Here is a 20,006-nt window from a genome sequence, read left to right on the forward strand (position 1 = left end):
AACTGAGGATCTTAAATAGATCTCTTTATAAATAGTTCTCTTTATAATTCGATTGGAAATGACCTAAAGGGGACCTTGGCAGAGATAATTCAGCAGACTGATGATATGGAAAAACTTAGAGATACAATGAGAAATTATGAAGACAAAGATGATCATATGAAGAGTGTACAAGTACTTACTATTTATGTAATGATGATAATTGAGTGTGTATGTAATAGATTGAATAAGAGGGCACATTTACTTTAAAATCTATGGACCTGCACTTCATAGTCCTAGAGATAGAATAGTCTACCATAAGGTATAATTGGTATACCTTCAATTGAAGTATTAAAGAACAACTTGGACATATTCTTATCTGCTAATACAATTATTTGGTAAATGGATGTATGAACAACACATTAACAATGGGTGTCTAGATTACACCAAGAATTTCTGAATACAATGGGCAAATTCTTTTCTCAGTATAAATAGGACAAACTTATTTCAAACCTTGCAATCCAGCACAATTCTCCTGTGTATAGGGAATTTCCACACCAGAAAGGCTGAGTTAGCTGAGCAGATGGCTGGACTCAGTCTGGTTTATATTGTAAATCCCCTTTATACGAAATATATATACTGAATCACAAAGTCTGAATTGAACCCTATATTACTATGTTAAGCACAATTTAGAACTGAAATAATGATTGAAAATTAAGGGAAGAAGGAAGATTACAAATTTCTTTTGACTTTTGCACCATTCACGCATACTACAGTTTTTCATGTTGACCTGGACTCTACTTCTAAGCTCCTTTGACAATGTAAGCATATCCAGATAGTTACATATTCTTACTGTAACATGACAGGCCACATAGCAATATTGAAATATGGTAGAATATGCCAAGAAACACAGAGCACTACCTTAAACTTCTTAGAAGATGTATATTCATGAGTGGTGTGCACAGCGGTCAAAATAGAGGTATCGGTTTTTATATAGATAGGGGTACAATGCCTATAAAGAGTGTGTGTGAGAGAGAAAGAGAAACAGGCACAAAAAATTTAAAGTGAAAGATGGTATAGCAGAGAGTGAGAGAAGATGAGAAGGTGTGTGTGAGAGACTGTGTCAGTTTTCTGATCAGAGGTGAATCTGTATGCGAATTTGCCCTTCAGTCTATGTTGCATGATTTTTATTGTGTTCAACAACCCTCCTGTTAGAGAGCATTTCAGGGCATGTAAGTGCCCTGTAGCTCCCTTTGAAAAGCAACTCTCTAATAGAATATTTCATACTCTCAACTTCCACATTAACCTATCTATAGCGTGTTTTTGCTATTCCTTACACCAGGGGCGGCCAACTCCATTTCTGAAGAGCCCAAAACAGGCCTAGTTTTCAGGATATCCATAATGAATATGCATGAACTTTATTTGGATACAGTGGAGGCAATGCATGCAAATCTATTACAAGAATCTTCATTATGGATATCCTGAAAGCCAGATTTGTTTGTGGCTCTTCCTGTTTTACACAATGACCCTTCTGTGGGCCATGCTGGTGATTTTACCTTACGTAGTAACCCTCCGGTATGCCGCTCCGGTGTGCTCTGCTCTGAGGATGGCTTGGTTTTCTCTTTGTTATTGTTAGAGTCGTTGTCCTTGATGATGTCATACTGGCGACAGAAAAGTGCAATCACAGCTGAAAGGAAAGAGGAGATGCAACATAACTGTATTTTGAAATTGCTATTGCGTGGACGGTAACAGTGCATGTTTTCAAATTTGCACCTGCTCTCATTATACATTTCATGCTTCAGTTGAGATATGAATGCTTTGCTGTAATTCCCTGGATGTCTTGCTTTTTGCTGTTAATAATATATTGAAAAACAAACCTAGACCTTCCTTAATTTCAACATAGAGATAGGTGAATATACTCAATGCACTCGGTCAATTGTTCCTCCCTACCTCAAACATAAATGATAATATATTGTGTGACCATCATATTAGGCGTCATCGAGAAGTGATGTCATATAATCTGTTCTCTGCCTTATACTTATTCATAGGTCATTAATACTTAGCATTGAAAATATTTTTTGAAAATAATAATAAAAAATAAAGTTCTATTGAATTCAATATCCTTAATATTTCAATGTACATCAAAAGCAAAACTTATCTCAATTTTGAATGATGAACATGCCATGATTTTATAGCTCCTGAATGCCCAGGTGTTCAGTATTCAAAACTGAGATGTTTTGCTTTTGATATACGGCATATTGAAATATTAAGAATATTGAATTCAATGGAATTCAATTTATTTTTTATCTGCACCAAAAATAATTTTCAAAACATAGTTTCAATGCTGAGTATTAATGACCTATGAATAAGTATAAGGCGGAGAACAGATTATGTGAAAGTACTTCTCGATGATGCCTATTATGAAGATCATACAATAGATTATCATTTATGTTTCAGGTGGGGAGGATCAATTGACCGAATGATATATTCAAGCCAGGATAAGGGTAATGCAGTATGTGCCTTTGTGTGTGTGTGTGTGTGTGTGTGTTTTGTGAGTTTTATGAAAATAAAAAGTGCTAATTTTTGGTTTTTCTGCTTGCCCATAAATCCATCTGTGACACAAGTGGCTGGCATGTGAAAAACCCAGAACATAGGCTCTGGTGAGGAAGCAGCTGGAGTAACTGAGCATTAACACTAGTGGGCAATCCCAGGCCCCACCAACTGAAGAGATGAAACTTGTTGGTAGATTGGAACAGTAGGGATGGTGGGGAACCCAGGCCCTGACAGCTGAAAAGATGAAGCTTGCTGGCAGCCCAAAGAATTGGGCTGACAGGGAGCCCATGCCCCACCAGCCAAAGAAAAGAAGATGCTGTTAGAGGACGAGGTGGGATCTATGGAGGATAGGAGATGTAGGAGAGGACAGGGAAGGGGAAAAAGAGTGCATCACGCAGCCCATCCAATACATATACACCCATTCTGAGCACTCCTCTTTCTCTCTCTCACATACACACACACATCTCCACACCCAAGCCACATGTCCATACATACATCTCCAACCAGTCACATTAATGCATGTGTACATATATACCCCATTCCCCCATCCCAGCACCCCCCCTCCACAATCTCCTTCAGGCCACACACACATACATCTCTCACCCCCACACATCTCCAGCCACATACACACCCGTTCCTCCACTCTTTCTGATATCCATAACCTCCCCCATTCCCCAACTTTCAAAGAGCAACTGCAAGACACAAACACACTTAGAGCTTCTGTAACACACTTGGAGCAACTGTAACACCCACATGCAGGTCATAGAGTAATGAAACATGATCTTTTGAGTTGCCATGCAATTCTAGACTTCTTTATGTGAGCACATGTTGGATGTCACTTTTCCCACATTCATATTGGCACTTTCTGTGGCTGTTCAGAGGTGATATCACACAAGCTGAAATTTGGGATTGGATTTATGGTTAAATTTCTGGTGTAGAGAAGTAAATTTGGGAGCATCATCATAAAACTGGTATTGAGAGCCATGGGAGGAGATAAAAGCACTGAGGGAAAAAATTGTAGATAGGAAAGAGAAGAGGGCCCAGAACAGATCCTTGAGGCACACTAACCAATAGCAGAATAGTATGTGGAGGAAGAACCACCAGAAGATATAGTAAAAATATGATTAGAGAAGTAAGAAGAAAGCCAGGACAGAGCAGAGTCCCAAAATCCAATCGAGTGTAGCGTGTCAAGGAGTAGACTGATCAACTGTGTCACAATCACCAGGCAGATCAAGAAGAATGAGGACTGAGTGAAGGCTCTTGGTCTTGACCACAGATAGGTCACTGGAGATTTTGGAAAAAGCAGTTTCTGTGGAATATAGAGGGTAAAAGCCAGACGACAGTGGATCCAGAATGGCTTGAGGCAAAAGAAAGTTAAGACAGCAGAGATGAATGACACATTCAAGCAGTTTGAATGCAAAAGGGAGGTGGGAGATGGGATGATGGTTAGCAGGGCAAGTAGGATACAGTGGAAGATTTTTTGAGGAGTGTTATGATCATAGCAATTTTGAAAAAAGAAGGAATAGTTGCAGTAGGAAGTGATTGACTGATAATGTGACATATGGAAGGGATGATTGTAAGGAAAAATAGAACTGGTGGACCAAGTGGAATGGGGTCACAGGAACAAGTAGTGAGGCTGGAAGAGTAGAGAAGATGGGTAGTTTCCTACTCAGAGAATTCAGAAAAGGAAGAAATAGTGGCAGAAGCCAAAGGAATAGGAGGTGAATGAAATGAGGGTGGAGGCGGTGGTTTAGAGAATTCACGATTCATCTTGTAAGTCTTTTCATGGAAGAAGTCAGTCATAGTCTGGGCAGAGAGTGGATGAGAGGTGGAGGCAGTCTAAGAAGGGAGATGAGTATGTCAAAGAGATGGCAGGAGTTGGAGGACAGTGAGTCTTTCAGATGACATAATAATCTTGCTTGGCAAGCATAATAGCAGAGGATGAATCCGAAATAAATAAAGTCAACATAGAAATGAGATTTCAATCGGAGACATTCTTCAGAGCGGGCACAGGAACGTAGGACATGAACTCTGGAGGTGAACCAAGTTTGGGGCTTGGTATGCCTTTCAGGGTTGGGAAGGGATACAGCAAGAGTGTCTAAAGGAGAGGAGAGTATACAGTTATAAGAAGAAACTGCCTCATCAACAGAATCAGACAAGGATACAGAAGAGTGAAGACATGAGAAAATACTGGAAAGGACACCATGGTCAACTGTCTGGATATTCCTAAAGGTGGTGCTGGTGATTAGATGAGATTGTGGGGGAGGATGGTTAAGAATGGAGACCTGTGCCTCAGAGTCACCGACCCATAAAGAAGAATGGTGGAGGGTAAGCAGTAGAGGCAACGTGAAATGAAGGTACCTGCAGTCCCCAAATTTAGACCTGGGTTATACAGGATTTATTTTTTTCTTACATTGTATGCACACTTCTTGGCAACTTTTTTATACTCAGACTCTGACTTACCTGCCCACATAAGCAGCACAACAATAATAATAATAATTTCTCCCGTCTCCAGCTGCCTCTCCTTGTCCACACCTTCCACAGTTATCTCACCTGAGGAGACCAGAGAAAAGATTGTATTAATAAATAGGATGAAATTCAAGTTATTTATAAGCTGTTACCATACTCTTTATTTTCTCCTCTCAAGTAACTTACTTCTCTTCAAATGTTTCCTTACTGTGCCCCATGTCTCCTTGTTTATGAACCACCTGCCCCTATTGGCTTCCTAATGCACTGCCTAGTGCCACTGTAACCCAGCTTTAGTAAAAGCCAATGAAATAATAACAGATATGTTATTCATAACTCTGCAGGACTGCATCTTTAAGAGCTGTAGAGTTGAGGCTACACTGAGCATGTGCAGGCACTCTTCTGATCCTGTTAGTCCAAGACAGAAGAGAATCTGCTCTGTGCATTGCATCAAACTCATTGCTTGTAATTAAGATTATAATGCACTTTGGGTTGCTTGGTGCCAGTTAGGCAGGATGATTTCTTCTGCTGTCAGCTACTGGAGCTTGTATTTTCAGGGGATCCAGTTAGCACAAGCAGCAGCAGCATAATAGGACAATTAAGTTGGGACATTTGCTGTTAGCAGTGCAAGGACTTGCTCTAACTTATCGCAAGAGTGCATTCCAGCATACTCTGCAAATTGTCAGTGAACTCAGTTGTATGAATCTGTGAACCATTTACACATGTGTTTCGCAAGCATGTTAATAAATGTGTTCATTTGTAGTAAAACTGAATGATTTCATATGCTAACAAGTTGTGCAGCTTCATTATTGTTGCTGGGTTGGTAATTGAAACTGAAAGAGCTTGCACTCTTGAACATTCAACAATCTGACCTTTGCAGCACCACTGCCAGTTATATACATACTGCAAGGTTATACCACCCATCTTTTATAATAATTGCATTTTCTTCCATATCCTTCAGAGTGTGATGTAAGAATTAAGCTTCCTCTGCTTTCACTGACAGTGCAGAGTTGGAAAAATGAGATATTTATGTTACATTGACCCACTCTTTTCTGAGACACAATCTCTTGCCTCTCATTTCTCAATCTCTTCCTCCCTCAGCCTGTCTCTTTCTTCTTTTCGAAGACCATCTTTGTGTCCTTTTGCTCTACCCTATCTCCCCTAAGTTGAGTATTTCCCAAACTTATGTAAAAAAGAGAAATTTATGGCATAATGCCTACCCTCGCATCTGAGGATTTAATTATTTAAAAGTTTTATATTCTGCCTCATTCAACTTCATAATTGAACTAGGCAGATCCTTTCATCCCATGCTTCCTTGAATTTCATTACTTTGGCATCAACCACCTCTGGGGGTCATTTATCAAATTGCATTATGGCACTTTTGCATGCGTTAAGTACCTTTAACGCATGTGATAGCACCATAATGCATGGTGCAATGCAAATCTGGAAAGGGAAAGAAAGAGAAAAAGAGAAAAAGAGAGAGAGAGAGAGAGAGAGAGAACCTAGCCATAATGCCCTCACACTAGATAGATATTTATATCTCTATGGGAAGCCCACCTAGTGAACTCGAGGTGAGGTTTAGGTATTAGTGTAGGGGTTAGGGGCAAAGTGAGATGTACGAACAGCACAGTGCTCTCTTGTGAAGATTTGATGTCCTTCAGAGTGAGGAAACTCAGCCAAAGATGAGATTTATGCAATGTTCTCTCAACCTAGCTTGATGGACTCTCTACCTGGGTAACATCAAGCTAGGTGAGAGAACATTGCATAAATCTCTTTGGCCTAGTTTCCTCACTCTGAAGGTGCTCACTCTCTCGCTCTCTCTCTCTCTCGCTCTCTCTCTCTCTCTCTCTTTCTCTCTCATAGAGCTAGAAAAGGTATAAATCCAGTGGGTTTTCAACAAAAAACATTAAATTTGGAAAAGTCCATGTCCATGGGGGAAAAAAACATAGAAAAATGTGAGAAACGTTTGGAAAAAGTAGAAGCTATACAGGAGAACTTAGTTAAATCTGAAATAGGAAATGAAAAGAAATTTGAATATATAGAGAACTCGTTAAAACATGTAAATTTGAGAGTTTTGAATTTTCCTGTTCAGAATTTGATTGCTGCGAGTGATATGTTCAAAGGGGCGGATTTTCAGAGCCCTGCTCGCGTAAATCCGCCCAAAACCGGGCGGATTTACGCGAGCAGGGCCCTGCGCGCCGGTGAGCCTATTTTACATAGGCTCACCAGCGCTCGCAGAACCCCGGGACTCGCGTAAGTCCCGGGGTTTTCGGAGTGGGCGTGTCGGGAGGCGTGTCGGGGGGCGGGGCCAGAGCATGCGGCGTTGCGGGGGCGTGTCGGCAGCGTTTTGGGGCGGGTACGGGGGGTGGCTACGGCCAGGGGGCGTGGCCGCGCCCTCCGTACCCGCCCCCAGGTCGCGGCCCGGCGCGCAGGAGGCCCGCTGGCGCGCGGGGATTTACGCCTCCCTCCGGGAGGCGTAAATCCCCCGACAAAGGTAGGATGGGGGTTTAGACAGGGCCGGGCGGATGGGTTAGGTAGGGGAAGGGAGGGGAAGGTGAGGGGAGGGCAAAGGAAAGTTCCCTTCTAGGCCGCTCCGATTTCGGAGCGGCCTAGGAGGGAACGGGGGTAGGCTGCGCGGCTCGGCGTGCGCAGGCTATACGAAATCGATAGCCTTGCGCGCGCCGATCCAGGATTTTAGCCGATACGCACGACTACGCGCGTATCTACTAAAATCCAGCGTACTTTTGTTTGCGCCTGGAGCGCAAACAAAAGTAGGCTGTTCGCGCTCGTCTGAAAATCTACCCCAAAGAGTATTTGCAATTTGTGTTAAAAATGCCAAAGGTGTCACTAACAGCCTTTTCAAAAGTATACTATCTACCTGTAAAATCTGCGACAGCTAACCAACAGTCTAATTTACCAATTGAGAGTAATGTAACTTGACAGAGGTGTTAGAGACTTCTTTGGATACAACAATTTCAACTAGGGCAACTCTTATAGCCTCATTTCTCGTTCCGACAGAGAGAGACACAGTTCTAAGATTATTCTTAAGAAATAGGTTATTAAAATTCCATGGTCAACAAATATGGATATACCCAGATTTGGCAAGAAATACTCAAATTAGGAGAAAGCAGTTTTTGTGGTTAAGAACAGAAGTGGAAGCAAAAGGAGCTAGATTCCTTTTAAAATTTCCATGTAGATGTGAAGTGAGCTATTTAGAACATAAATATGTTTTTCATGATATCACCCAGCTCCAAGCATTCCTGGTAACTCTTTCCCCATTAAACACAGAGGTAGGTTAGAGAGCTAATGTATGAAATCAGTTGCTGTCTCTGATGGTTTGGTAAAGAGAGTTTTATAAATGTTCCCTTTACCCTTTATTAGATTGGTTTTCCTTTAATCGCTCAGTTTTATTAGCTCTTCTGGATTTCTTGCGATAAATACAGAAAATTGTTGTTTATTCTATATGTATTTATATGTGTATACATTACATATAAATATATATCTGTATTTTTTCCTTGTATATTAATTTGTTGGATGTTTTGTTAATCTGAAAATGCAAAATTAAAAATTAAAAAAAATAAAAAATAAATCCAGGCCTCATCTCCCCCTTCCTCCTTTTTTCTGGGTGATAGTCCTTTAGTCCTAAATTATGCAGTTTATGGTATAGCCATTCTGGTAGTCCTGCTCTGGACTGCCTCTCTGCTGTCTATATCCTTTTGGAGGTACAGGTTCAATAATTAAAAATAATACTCTAGGTAAGATCTTGCCAATAATCTGCACAGAGGTATTATCACATCCTTTTTGCAAATGGTCATACCTCTAACATTCTTCTGGGTCTTACCATTGTCATACTGGAGTTTCTACACCCCATAAACATAACACTATACTTTTTTGCCGTGTATCAGCGCGCCAACTAGAATTTTTTATCATGTTTTAAAATGCAACAATAGCGCACCAGTATGATCCTAATTTTAAGAGGTTACTCGAGCACAGCCAGAAGACATGTGTCTTCAGGGTTTATGCGTGTCTATCAGCAAATTTTAAAACCTGCTTGTGTGAGGCACATTCACAGTTTTACAATTAGTCCACCAGTTTGTCCAGTTACTAGAGAGGTCTTTCCGACCCCTCTGGTTCTTCAGACCCCTCTCCCTGTCCTATAAGCCCTGAAATTTGTGATCTACAGACTTGCTCCTCAATAGGAGCAGAAGTAAAGTTACATGGATATGTAGCACGTGCACATTGTGGGTTTTATTTTTAAAATTCAGAGTTATGTGTGTTAAGTCTTGGCCCCAGCCTGGAACACCCTGTTCCGCCCCTTTTCCACGCCCTTATTCCTCACACGTGCACAGGTACATAGGCACATATTTTGTGGCTTTTTAAAATCCATGTTGCTTATGCCCAGCCCACATATGCACATACGAGGGCATTTTTGCACGAGCAATGCTTATAAAATAGACCTGTTAGTTGACAAACTCTTGACCACTTTGGGACAGTTCTCAGATCACTCATCTGCGCCAGCCTGACATGTCCACCTTGTTGCAGCCCTTTGTATCAGCTGTAAAAAGATAAACCTCTCTACAATATTCCTTATAAACATAGAGAACAGAACTGATTCCTGATACAGTTCCCTGATAGCTCTTTTTTCCTCAGAGTGAACTCCAGTTACCACTGCCTTCTACCTATGACAGCCAATTTCTAATCCAGTGTAAAAACTTAGCACCCACCTCCAGGCTGCTCAGCTTATTTATGAGCCTCCTGTGTGGAACAGAATCAAAAGTGTTACTAAAATCTAAGTATATTGCATCCAACCCTTGCTCCAATTTAATTCTTTGGCCACCCAGGTTAAAGAGATATGTTAGATTTGTTTGGCATGATCTTCCTCTGATGAAACCATACTGCGTTGGATTCCATAACCTTCTGGATTCTGTCACGGATGTGAGTCCTTGGATTGTGGCATGGTTGACCCAGCCTCGCAGGAAAACCTACTAGGCCCATGCGAACAAGAGCTGAATTCGCTCAAACTAGGACTGGTTCACCTATACCAGCCCCATTTCCTGCAAGTTGAACCCTTGGGTTCCAGGGGCTGGCAGGGCTTAGACGAGAGTCCTATAAGCAGTGCTCAGACAAAGTTGGGTAGTGGGCAGAGGTCAGGGCAGGTAACAAGCAACTGGTGTCAATGTCCAGGCTGAGGTTGAGGCAGGCAGAGATCGGGCAGTGTTGAGGTTCAGGCTAGGGTCAGGGCAAATGGCAGTCCAGAAGGGTAGTCAGAGTCAGAGGTCAGGGTCAGAACCAGAAGTCAGGCAGAGATGGACAGACGAGACAAAGCTAAGGCTCTGGGGACCAAGACTCGGCAGGAAGAAGCAGGACAAGGCAGGGCAAGGCAAGACGGCAATAAGGCAGGAGAAGGCAAGGAAGCAAGGAGGCAAGATAAGGCAATGCACGGAGACAGCAAGCAACACGGACTGCAAAGAGTACCTGTTGCTGAGGCAAAGCTTGTAGTGCAGCTGGGGTTTAAATATCCAGCCATGTGACATCTTCACTAAGTGCCAGCAGACTTGCTTCCCACTGTGGAGCCTTTAAATACTGGTGTGACATGCAAACGCCTAGGGGGGAATGTCAGCATTTTGGCGTCTCAGCCACATTAGCGGTATTCGGGGTAAGTGCGGCTGGTTGCAGGATATCCTGTGGCCGGCCAAAATGCTACAGATTCATGAAATTCCATCTTTTCCTTTAGTGGTGAGTCCTTCATAGAGGCCAGACTGACTGCTCTGCAGTTATAAGCCTCTTCCCTATTTCCACTTTTATGAAAAGAAAGGACATCTGCCCATCCCCAGTCTGCTAGAATCAATTCCTGTCTCCATTAGTGGAGCTGTCAGAACCTCTCTAAGCTACTTTTAATATCCTAGAATGTATCTCATCTGGCTCCTTTACCTTCCTCTTTCAGTTCTGCAAAACTTCTCCTCTGTAAAAGGCAAGATATCCGCTCCTCTAGCATATACATTCCCATCATCTGTCTGTGATCCTTCTCCATGCCCTGAACAACATCTGAGCTCTGTTTCCTTGCTTCCTAACACACCCTTCATTATCCCCATCTCATTTCACATCCATGACATTGCTGATTCTGCTTCCTTCTTTGCCAGAAGCCTGAAAAGTGATTTGCAATTCTGACCTCTTCTTTCTTCTCTGACCAATAATATTGATGTCATCTAGCAATCAGATTGACTTGGTAACATGGAGTAAGGAAATATGGAATAGTCTTATTATGTAATTATTTGCTTGTTCATTTTTATTAATTTGATGTTTTTCTGATTCACATTCATGAGGTGCATCGCCTTGAACAGCTATATGTTGCAATCAATAAAAGAAAATATAAACAAATAGATAAATAAATAAATAGTGAGAAGGATCTTAACTTGAGACACAGGAAATTGGAAATGGAGAAAAGGAGGCTGGTGCTTGCCTTGGTTGGAGCTGTTGGATGGTAGTCGGTCAGTCTCTTTCAGGGTGCGAAAATGGACCCGTTTGCTGGCTTGGCTCTCACTATACAGCCCAATAGACTGCACCTGGATAATGTAATCTGTGTCCTCCTCCAGCTCCCATAGCACACACGCCCGGTTGGTAGTGTTGACTTCCCGAATAAGCCTCTGCATCGGTCCATCCTGCCGCTGAGAAGATAAGGAAACATCAAAGAAAGATGACAATGAAAGTGCCTGAAGAACTGAGTGCCAGCAGAAGTTGCAGTACTTCAGGCACCAAAGACTAGCAACAATTGTATGCGAGGTAACTATGTGTGGGTTATATATCATCTTTTCACAAGGTTGATACTCTGTGGTGTGATGTGCAGAACAGAGGATAAGAGGGCTGTGGCTAGCAGAAGGTTCCCTTGTTGTCTTACTAGGCAAACTCAGAACTAATGCAGAGTTCCTTCAGTGTGACGTAGTCGCAATCTAGATAAAATAATCAGCAATAATAATTTAACTATACCAGTACCTAGAGCACACAGCACACTTAGCTAACTTGTTAACATTCTCAACCGACGATGACTTAAATTCAGTATCATATATTGTGGCCCAAGTAGCCCCCACAGTGCAGCGGGGGATCACAAGAAAGGAGAAGGTCCATAACCTGCTGCTCTGTAACAGTGGGCTGGCCCTAGGGACATGCAACCTGTCTCTCAGCACTAGGTGCTGGTGTAACCAGAGGCCACATAATCAGGGCCCATGGGGATCTTCAGGAGGTACCATGCCAATAATAGGAAGGAAAATCAATGAAGGGCTTGTGGCTCGGCCTGCACTGACAAGCCCTGTAGTGGTTTACCCTTCTGTCCTGCATAGGCTTCCTGTTACCAATGAAACCCATGTGAGGGGTGGAAACAATGCAGAGCCTATGAGTGCTGGATCACATGTCCGGTGCTGAGTTTTCCTCCTCTTGCTCCACCAATCCTGAAATGAGAGCTAGAGATGTGGGGGAGAGGACCTGGGATGGGGCCATGGGTGGGTAGGAAGGAGAGGATGTAAGAAAGGGCCATGGAGAGGAAAGGGGGAAGCTGTCTCTTATATCTTTGCTTGGGGACTCAGAATTTGAACTTACCCTACAGTTAAAATTTGATATAATGAAGATACCTACTGTACCTAATTGTACCTACTGTACCTTATGAAGATACCTACTGTACCTAATTGTAACTTAAGCTACAAATGGAAAGGTGTGAACTAAATCTAAATTAAAATAAAATAAAATAAAAAAAGTCCTGAAACAATAAAGCTACATCCAGGCAATCCACCAGTCTGCTTGCATAATCTCACAAAAATGGCTGTGATTTTGAAAGACTTAAGAATCTCAGAGATTACATAGTCCTGTGAAAGTTTGCTGTTCAATTCGTAGGGCAGTAGCACTGAAGTGCCATATTCAACCTGGCTGCCTTCATTGATCAATTACATGTACCAAATTTGTTATCAAGTATTGGCAGCAATCATATTCAAATAATGCCAGAAACACCAAAACCTGCCAGAATATATCTAACAATTCTTTAAGTGGGCAAAGATGAGTGGGATATAATAATTATAGATCCTGATAGTCTCTAGAGATTATGGGGCAAAAGGGATGGAATATAGTAACATAGTAAATGATGGCAAATAAAGACCAAAATAGCCCATCCAGTCAGTCCAATTGAGAGCTATCCTCCTTTGATAGATAGACATGCATATAAAATTCCCAAATACAATCCAACACCAACTCTCCATTGGGTCTTCCACTCCTCAACCCTCCTCTCATATCTGCCACAAGGATAGCCAGACTATTATGGTCATCACACTGTTATGCACTCCATACTATCTTTGAGCTCTGATGAAGTTGTACCACTGCTATTTTGGGTTGTAACTGCCAATCTGTGCAAGTTATCCCAATGTACTTAATTTCCATCCTATTGCCACTATGGATGTTCTATGCTTATTCCACATATGTTTTAATTCTGCTACTATTTTTCTCTACAGCACCTCCTCCATTAGGCATTTCAGGTATCCACCACGCTTTCTGTGAAAAAAATATTTCCTGATGTTGTTCCTGAGACTTATCCCTCAAACTCTTTACTAATTGGACTTATCCCTCAAACTCCTTACTAATTGGAATACCTTATTCAAACCTCAAACCGCTCCAGATTCTGCAGAACTCAGCAGCCAGAGTTCTGACAGGAACAAAAAGAAATGAACACATAACGCCCATATTTATCTCACTTCATTGGCTCCCAATTAAAGCATGCATCAAACACAAATCAATGACCATCATTCATAAAATTCTAAACAATGATCATCAAGGACTAAATGGCTTAAATATAACCCCCCAGAATTCTCAAAGAAACCTACGTTCAAACAACTCAGGATGCTTAAACATCCCACCCATCAGAGATGCGCATCTAACAACAAGAGAAAGAGCCTTTTCCATTGCCTCCCCTAAATTTTGGAACTCCCTACCTAAAGATCTGAGAACCCAACCCAACCTCAAAACGTTCAAAAATGACCCAAAAACATTGCTGTTTTGCAAATTCTACACTGACCTGCATACTTCTGAACATCCTAACTCCCAATTGAATTTTCATCCAAAAACCTCAAAATAACTTCTCTCCAACTAGAACAAACAATCCCTCCTCCTCCCACATAATGATATTTTCTGGACTTGAAATGTTTAGCCTCTGTTTAATATGCACATTGTTATACTTTTTCCACAATTGTTAAGAGAGTTACATTTTAAATTTTGTAAACCGTTATGATGGCTTTACCGAATGATGGTATATAAAACTCAACAAATAAATAAATAAATAAATAAATAAAGCTTTTACATCATGACCCCTAGTTCTACAGTTTCTCTTCTACTAGAAAAGGTTTATGGTACCTCTTGTGCATTATTAATACCCTTCAGGTATTTAAATGTCTCTATCATATCCCTCATCTCTTCTCTCCTCCAGGGTATACATATATTAAGGACCTCCAGTCTTATCTCATATGACTTTTGATGCAGTTCCCACACCATTTTGGTTGCCTCTCTCTGAACCACCTTTAGCCTTTCTCTTTCCTTTTGAGACACAGCCTGCTGAACACAATATTCCAGGTGGAATCTCTTCAATGACCTCAATGGTATTATGACCTTCTTTTTTTACTGCTGATTATACCTCTCCCTGTACACCCAAGCATCCTTCTGGCTCTGGTCATAGCCTTATCACACTGTTTTGCTACCTTAAAATCATCAGACACTATCACCCTGATGTCTCTGTCCTGGTGAGTGCATATCAACTCTTCCCCTCCCAAAGTGTACAGCTCCCTCAGATTTCTGCACCCAGAATGCATGACTCTGCACTTTTCTGCACTGAATCTTCACTGCCGAGTTTTCACCACTTCTCATACTTGAATCTTCACAGATATATACAAATATGGAAATAAAGGCCAATGACTCCTAGTAGATAGACAATGATGGCCCATAGTTGATTATCCTTAATAAATTATGAATTGGAAAATTCTCAGGACATTGTAATCAAGAGAAGATTAGGCTGGAGCAGAATAGCTGAAACTCTGTGTAGTTCCATACATGCAAATTAAGCTAAATGTAAAAGTTTATACATACCTAAAGATTAATGATAACATCTAATGATAATGCAATTTTGGTTGAGCAGTGGAGGGCCTACCTGCTGTAAGATAGCATAGCCAATGATGATATCTCCTTCAGGCACATCCCATGACACTGTAGCAGAATTGGCCTTCAGCTGAGTGACAGTCACATTGACTGGAGAAGGAGGTCTGTCTATAATGTTTAACAGAAAAGAAAAAAGAAAAAAACAGAGAGGTCAGTGAGAGGCAGACGCTAAGAGAGAAAGATGGGTGGATAGGTAGAAAACAGTCAGACAGAAACAAAATTAAGGTAGATCAGATAATGAGATGTATTGCATATTGGGACCTATATATATATATATATATTAACTTGCATTAAAATAAGCATATAATACTCATTATCCACTGATTTTAATACAGGCATTATATGGAGTATAGGACACTAATAAGATGCAGAACACAATAATGATATTAAAAACAGCATGACCATAATAATGCTGCCACATTTGGCAATTTAGGTCTCCCTGTTCTCCTTTAAAAGACATGGTCTCTGAACCTGGATAGTGCTCCCTCCACTGCCCCCACACAGAAATATGGTTGTCTTGTAAAGTATACTTGTAAGGTCTTTTCACTAAGAAATATACTTTTATTTCTATATATTTTATTTTGCTATCTAAACAAAAAAAATGAATACATTTAAAAAAGACAGACAATTACCATATTCCTACAGATATATACCTATATATATCAGATATCCATAACCACTTTCTCCTAGCTCAGAAGTTAGAAACAAAGGCAGGAAATTGAAAGCTAGGGGTAGAATGGATCAGTAAAATGAATCTGAGTTTAACTGTTCAAGATATCACAAAAACTATATTATAGCAGACTATGATTTGCCAGCATGAAGCAGACAGAGAGACCGGAGTCCTCTACATGATTTCAGCACAGCACAGGAAGACGTCCAAGCAAGTATTTACAGATATAAAACTCAGGAAAGCACTATGGACATTTTGCTAAACAGACCATTTTTACAATTAAGGTCTGACATGAAAAGCCTTATCATCCAATCAGATTTGAAATGAACTCTAATCAATTGATAACAAATTGCTGACATTGCAGAGTATTCCTCTGATTGTCATAAAGCTTAGTCATACCTAATGATATACTTGGAAGGCTGATAATTCAGATGTCTATGAACTAATGTCTAATAGAAGAGGCTTTACACCAGACATCAGTCACTTATGATCCAGACACTGATGATGACAAACTAAACTCCACCTATGATAACTGCATGAAAAATCATCAGCACAGAAGTCTAAACCAAGAAGATCGCAACGGATAACAGAATGTGCTGGGAGCACATAACTTCGCAGAGTCCTGGCAACACAGTGGCATTCCCTGCTAAAGATTTCAATTTGGTCAGACTTATGAAGCAGCTAAACTTCATGTGATATCTATCTATCTATCTATCTATCTTAGATAGGTATAGTGACTTTAGTGTAACAACTTTAAGTGGTAAGCTTTGTTAATAAATTTGGGGTAAATTCCTATTTTTTAGTGATAGCCCAAGCTGATAGTTATTTGGAAGGCTGGGGATCACATAGCCTAGAATTGATTTGCACATGGTCACAGAACCAGGTTCACTAAGGGGGCCTAATAAGGGTTAGTCCATTTGTACATTACAATTATAGATAACACTGGTAAACAAAGTTTTTGTTTCCTTCAGGCTTTTTGGTATTCCAAATAGATTTTTTGGTGCTAATCACTGATATTACTTCGAAATTTGTATATCATGTAAGGTTTTTGAGAAACGGCCAATTTTGTGTTACAATAATAGTGAAATTTTAAAACATAATCTCGCGTACATATGTTTTCTAGCTGGACAGTAGTTTTTATGATTTTTAAAATTAATGTCGTATTTTTGATGGCCATAAGCAATGAAACATGTAACAGAGACTAATCTTTTATAAAATACACCAAGAAACTCTGCCTGATCATGCCAGAACTTGCTCGGGCAAGCCCCAGGTTGGCTGCAAGATTCTAACTTGTTTCCATGACAACGCAGCCTTATATAATCAGCAGCAATGAGTAGTCTCCTATGCAACGTCCGAATGAATGAGCAAATTGTATCACTAAAACTTTTGAGTTTAAAGCCTGTGGATTTAATTTCATATACTTTATGAAATGTCACGCCAATGTTGTAATAGCCATGACACGTTTTGTTACATCTGTGGTGAGTTTACTCTGAAAGCACAGAAAAGGAGTATGACTGCTCTCAAGAAGGCATACAAGTTATACTTCAGTGCAAAATTGGTGACCAGGACAGAGCATGGGATCCTCATATATGTTGCTCATCTTGCCAGAATTCTGCGAGCTTGGCTGAAAGGTGACCATCCATGCCATTAACATCCCGATGATATGGAGGGAACAGAAAGATCATATGACTGACTGTTACTTCTGCATGATGAATGTGTCAGGATACTCATCAAAGAACAGTGAACATTGTGGACCAGTGATTGCAGCCCTGCACTGTTGCTTTGATATGCCTTGTGGGCATAGATGAGTTACTATATTTTGATATGAGGGTCCACATTAATATATTATGCTGCTCAGACTTTTTAGGATCTAAGTAAGGATTGGTCTGTAGATGTCTCTTTGTGTTTTGTATTATCATTGTTTAAAAATAGCATCTTGGAAGCTCAGATAAAATGTATTGCATGCATTAAAAAAGGTTGTTTAGCGGTGAAGAGAAAGAGGCACTTAAAGACAAAAGGGTATCATTCAAAAAATGGAAAGCAGACCTAAATGAAGAAAATAGGGAAGAGCATAAGCATTGGCAAATTATATGTAAAAAAGTAATTAAATAGGTTAAGAGAGAATTTGAAAAGAAGCTTGCCATAGAGGTAAAACAAGTAACAAAAATGTTTTCAAGTACATTTGAAGCAGAAAGCCTGTGAGGGAGTCAGTCAGGCCACTAGATGACTGACAGGTAAATGAGATGAAGAAGGGCCTTGTGAGAGTTGGAGAATGGGCATCTGAGAGGCAGATCAAATTTATTATTGAAAAATGCATAGGGATGCACATAGGGAAAAATAATCCCAACTACATGTACACAATACTGGATTCTATATTGGGTCAGAACCCAGGAAAAGACCTTGAAGTCCTTTTAAACAATACATAGAAATCCTTAGCTCAGTGTGTAGTGGTGGTCAAAAAAGCAAATAGAATGTTAGGAATGATTTGAAAAGGAATGGAGAATAAAATAGAAAATATCATATTGTCTCTATATCAATCCCTGGTGTGACCACACCTTGAGTACTGTGGGCAGTTCTGGTCACCCCATCTCAAAAAGATATAGTTGAAAAGGTGCAGAGCTAGGCAACAAAAATGATAAAGGGAATGTAAGGGCTCCCCTATGAAGAGAGCCTATACAGGTTACAGCTTGGATAAGAGACAGAAGTTTATAAAATTATGAGTGACATAGAAAGGATAAATAAAGAACAGTAATTTACCATTTCAAATAATATTAAAACAAGGGCACACTCCATGAAACTGACAACCAGTAGGAGATTTGAAATAAATCATAGAAACTACATTTTCACTCAGCCCACAGTCAAGCTCTGTAATGCCAACAAGCCATCAACAACTTACTCACTAGCCTCAACCTGATCCTTAATCAAAACAAAACAGAATATCTCCTCATCTCCCAAAATGGAACCAACACACTTCCAAGTACCATCATGTCTACCCAATTAACAATGACCCCACAAGTCAGAAATCTAGGAATTATACTGGACAATCAAATGAATTACAGATCACTCATAAATAACATCGTAAAGGACGGATTCTTCAAATTACAAGTCCTAAAAAGACTGAGACCTCTCCTACATTTTAAAGACTTCCGATTAGTTCTACAAGCAATCATTCTCACGAAAATAGACTACTGCAACTCACTTCTACTGGGTCTACCTGCAAACGCCATAAAACCGCTACAGATGCTGCAAAACGCTGCAGCGAGGATCTTAACCAAGTCCAACAAAAGAGACCACATCTCACCCATCTTAAAAAGCCTACACTGGCTTCCCGTCAAATTCAGAATACTTTTCAAAGTGCTCTCAGTAACCCACAAGGCACTACACAACCTGGCACCACTCGAGCTCAAATTCCCTCTCCAACTCCACACCTCTACCAGACCAGTGAGACAAGCCTACAAAAACAACCTTCAAATCCCACCGATGAAGTCAGCATTAAGCAAAAGAGCTTTCTCCACAGCAGGTCCTAAAATCTGGAACACTCTCCCGTCAGATCTCAGATCAGTGCAATGCTCCACTACATTTAAAAAACGACTCAAGACTTGGTTATTCAACCAAGCTTTCCCTTAACATCAACTTGCGGAATATCCCTGCCAATGATCCCCTCCGTGGGAACACGCTAGAGAACTATATAGACCTCTAGAAATCACATATTCTTTGGCAGTCTAATTATCTAACAACATTATAATACCACCTGTTTAGCTAGACTACATTAGGCACCGTACCTTTTAATTATGTTATTAACCCCATATATCTTAACCCAAGTTAATTCGACCTGTTCATTGTAAGACATTTACTTGTCATTGTTATTGTTGAGAATGTAAACCGAATTGATCAATAATTCTGTTATTGGAAAGTCGGTATAGAAAAATGCTAAATAAATAAATAAATAAATAAATCTGTTGCCAGAGGATGTGGTCAAGGCAACCAGAATAGCGGGGTTAAACAGAGGTTTGAACAAGTTCCTAGAGGAAAAGTTCATAAAACATTATTAACCAGGTAGATTACAGAAATCCATTACTATTTCTGGAAGTGAGTAACAAGAAATGGATCTATTTTTTAGGATCTGCTGGTACAGGATGCTGGGCTCAATAGAACTTGCTCT

The 20,006-nt window shown here is 40.4% G+C and overlaps 1 protein-coding gene across 1 annotated transcript in view; it reads right to left on the bottom strand.

The window, feature by feature from the left end:
• Window positions 1-20,006, bottom strand: part of FNDC4 (fibronectin type III domain containing 4) — an 85,417-nt gene that overhangs the window by 1,914 nt on the left and 63,497 nt on the right. Inside the window, exons 3-6 of the mRNA XM_029597033.1 lie at window positions 15,167-15,282; window positions 11,456-11,660; window positions 4,993-5,082; window positions 1,533-1,663 (exon numbers count right to left, since the gene is read on the bottom strand). Of these exons, the coding sequence (XP_029452893.1) occupies window positions 1,533-1,663; window positions 4,993-5,082; window positions 11,456-11,660; window positions 15,167-15,282 (542 nt within the window). The remainder of the gene's footprint in view (window positions 1-1,532; window positions 1,664-4,992; window positions 5,083-11,455; window positions 11,661-15,166; window positions 15,283-20,006) is intronic.

This window comes from Rhinatrema bivittatum, chromosome 3, assembly GCF_901001135.1.
Source record: "Rhinatrema bivittatum chromosome 3, aRhiBiv1.1, whole genome shotgun sequence".
NCBI classification, from domain to species: domain Eukaryota; kingdom Metazoa; phylum Chordata; class Amphibia; order Gymnophiona; family Rhinatrematidae; genus Rhinatrema; species Rhinatrema bivittatum.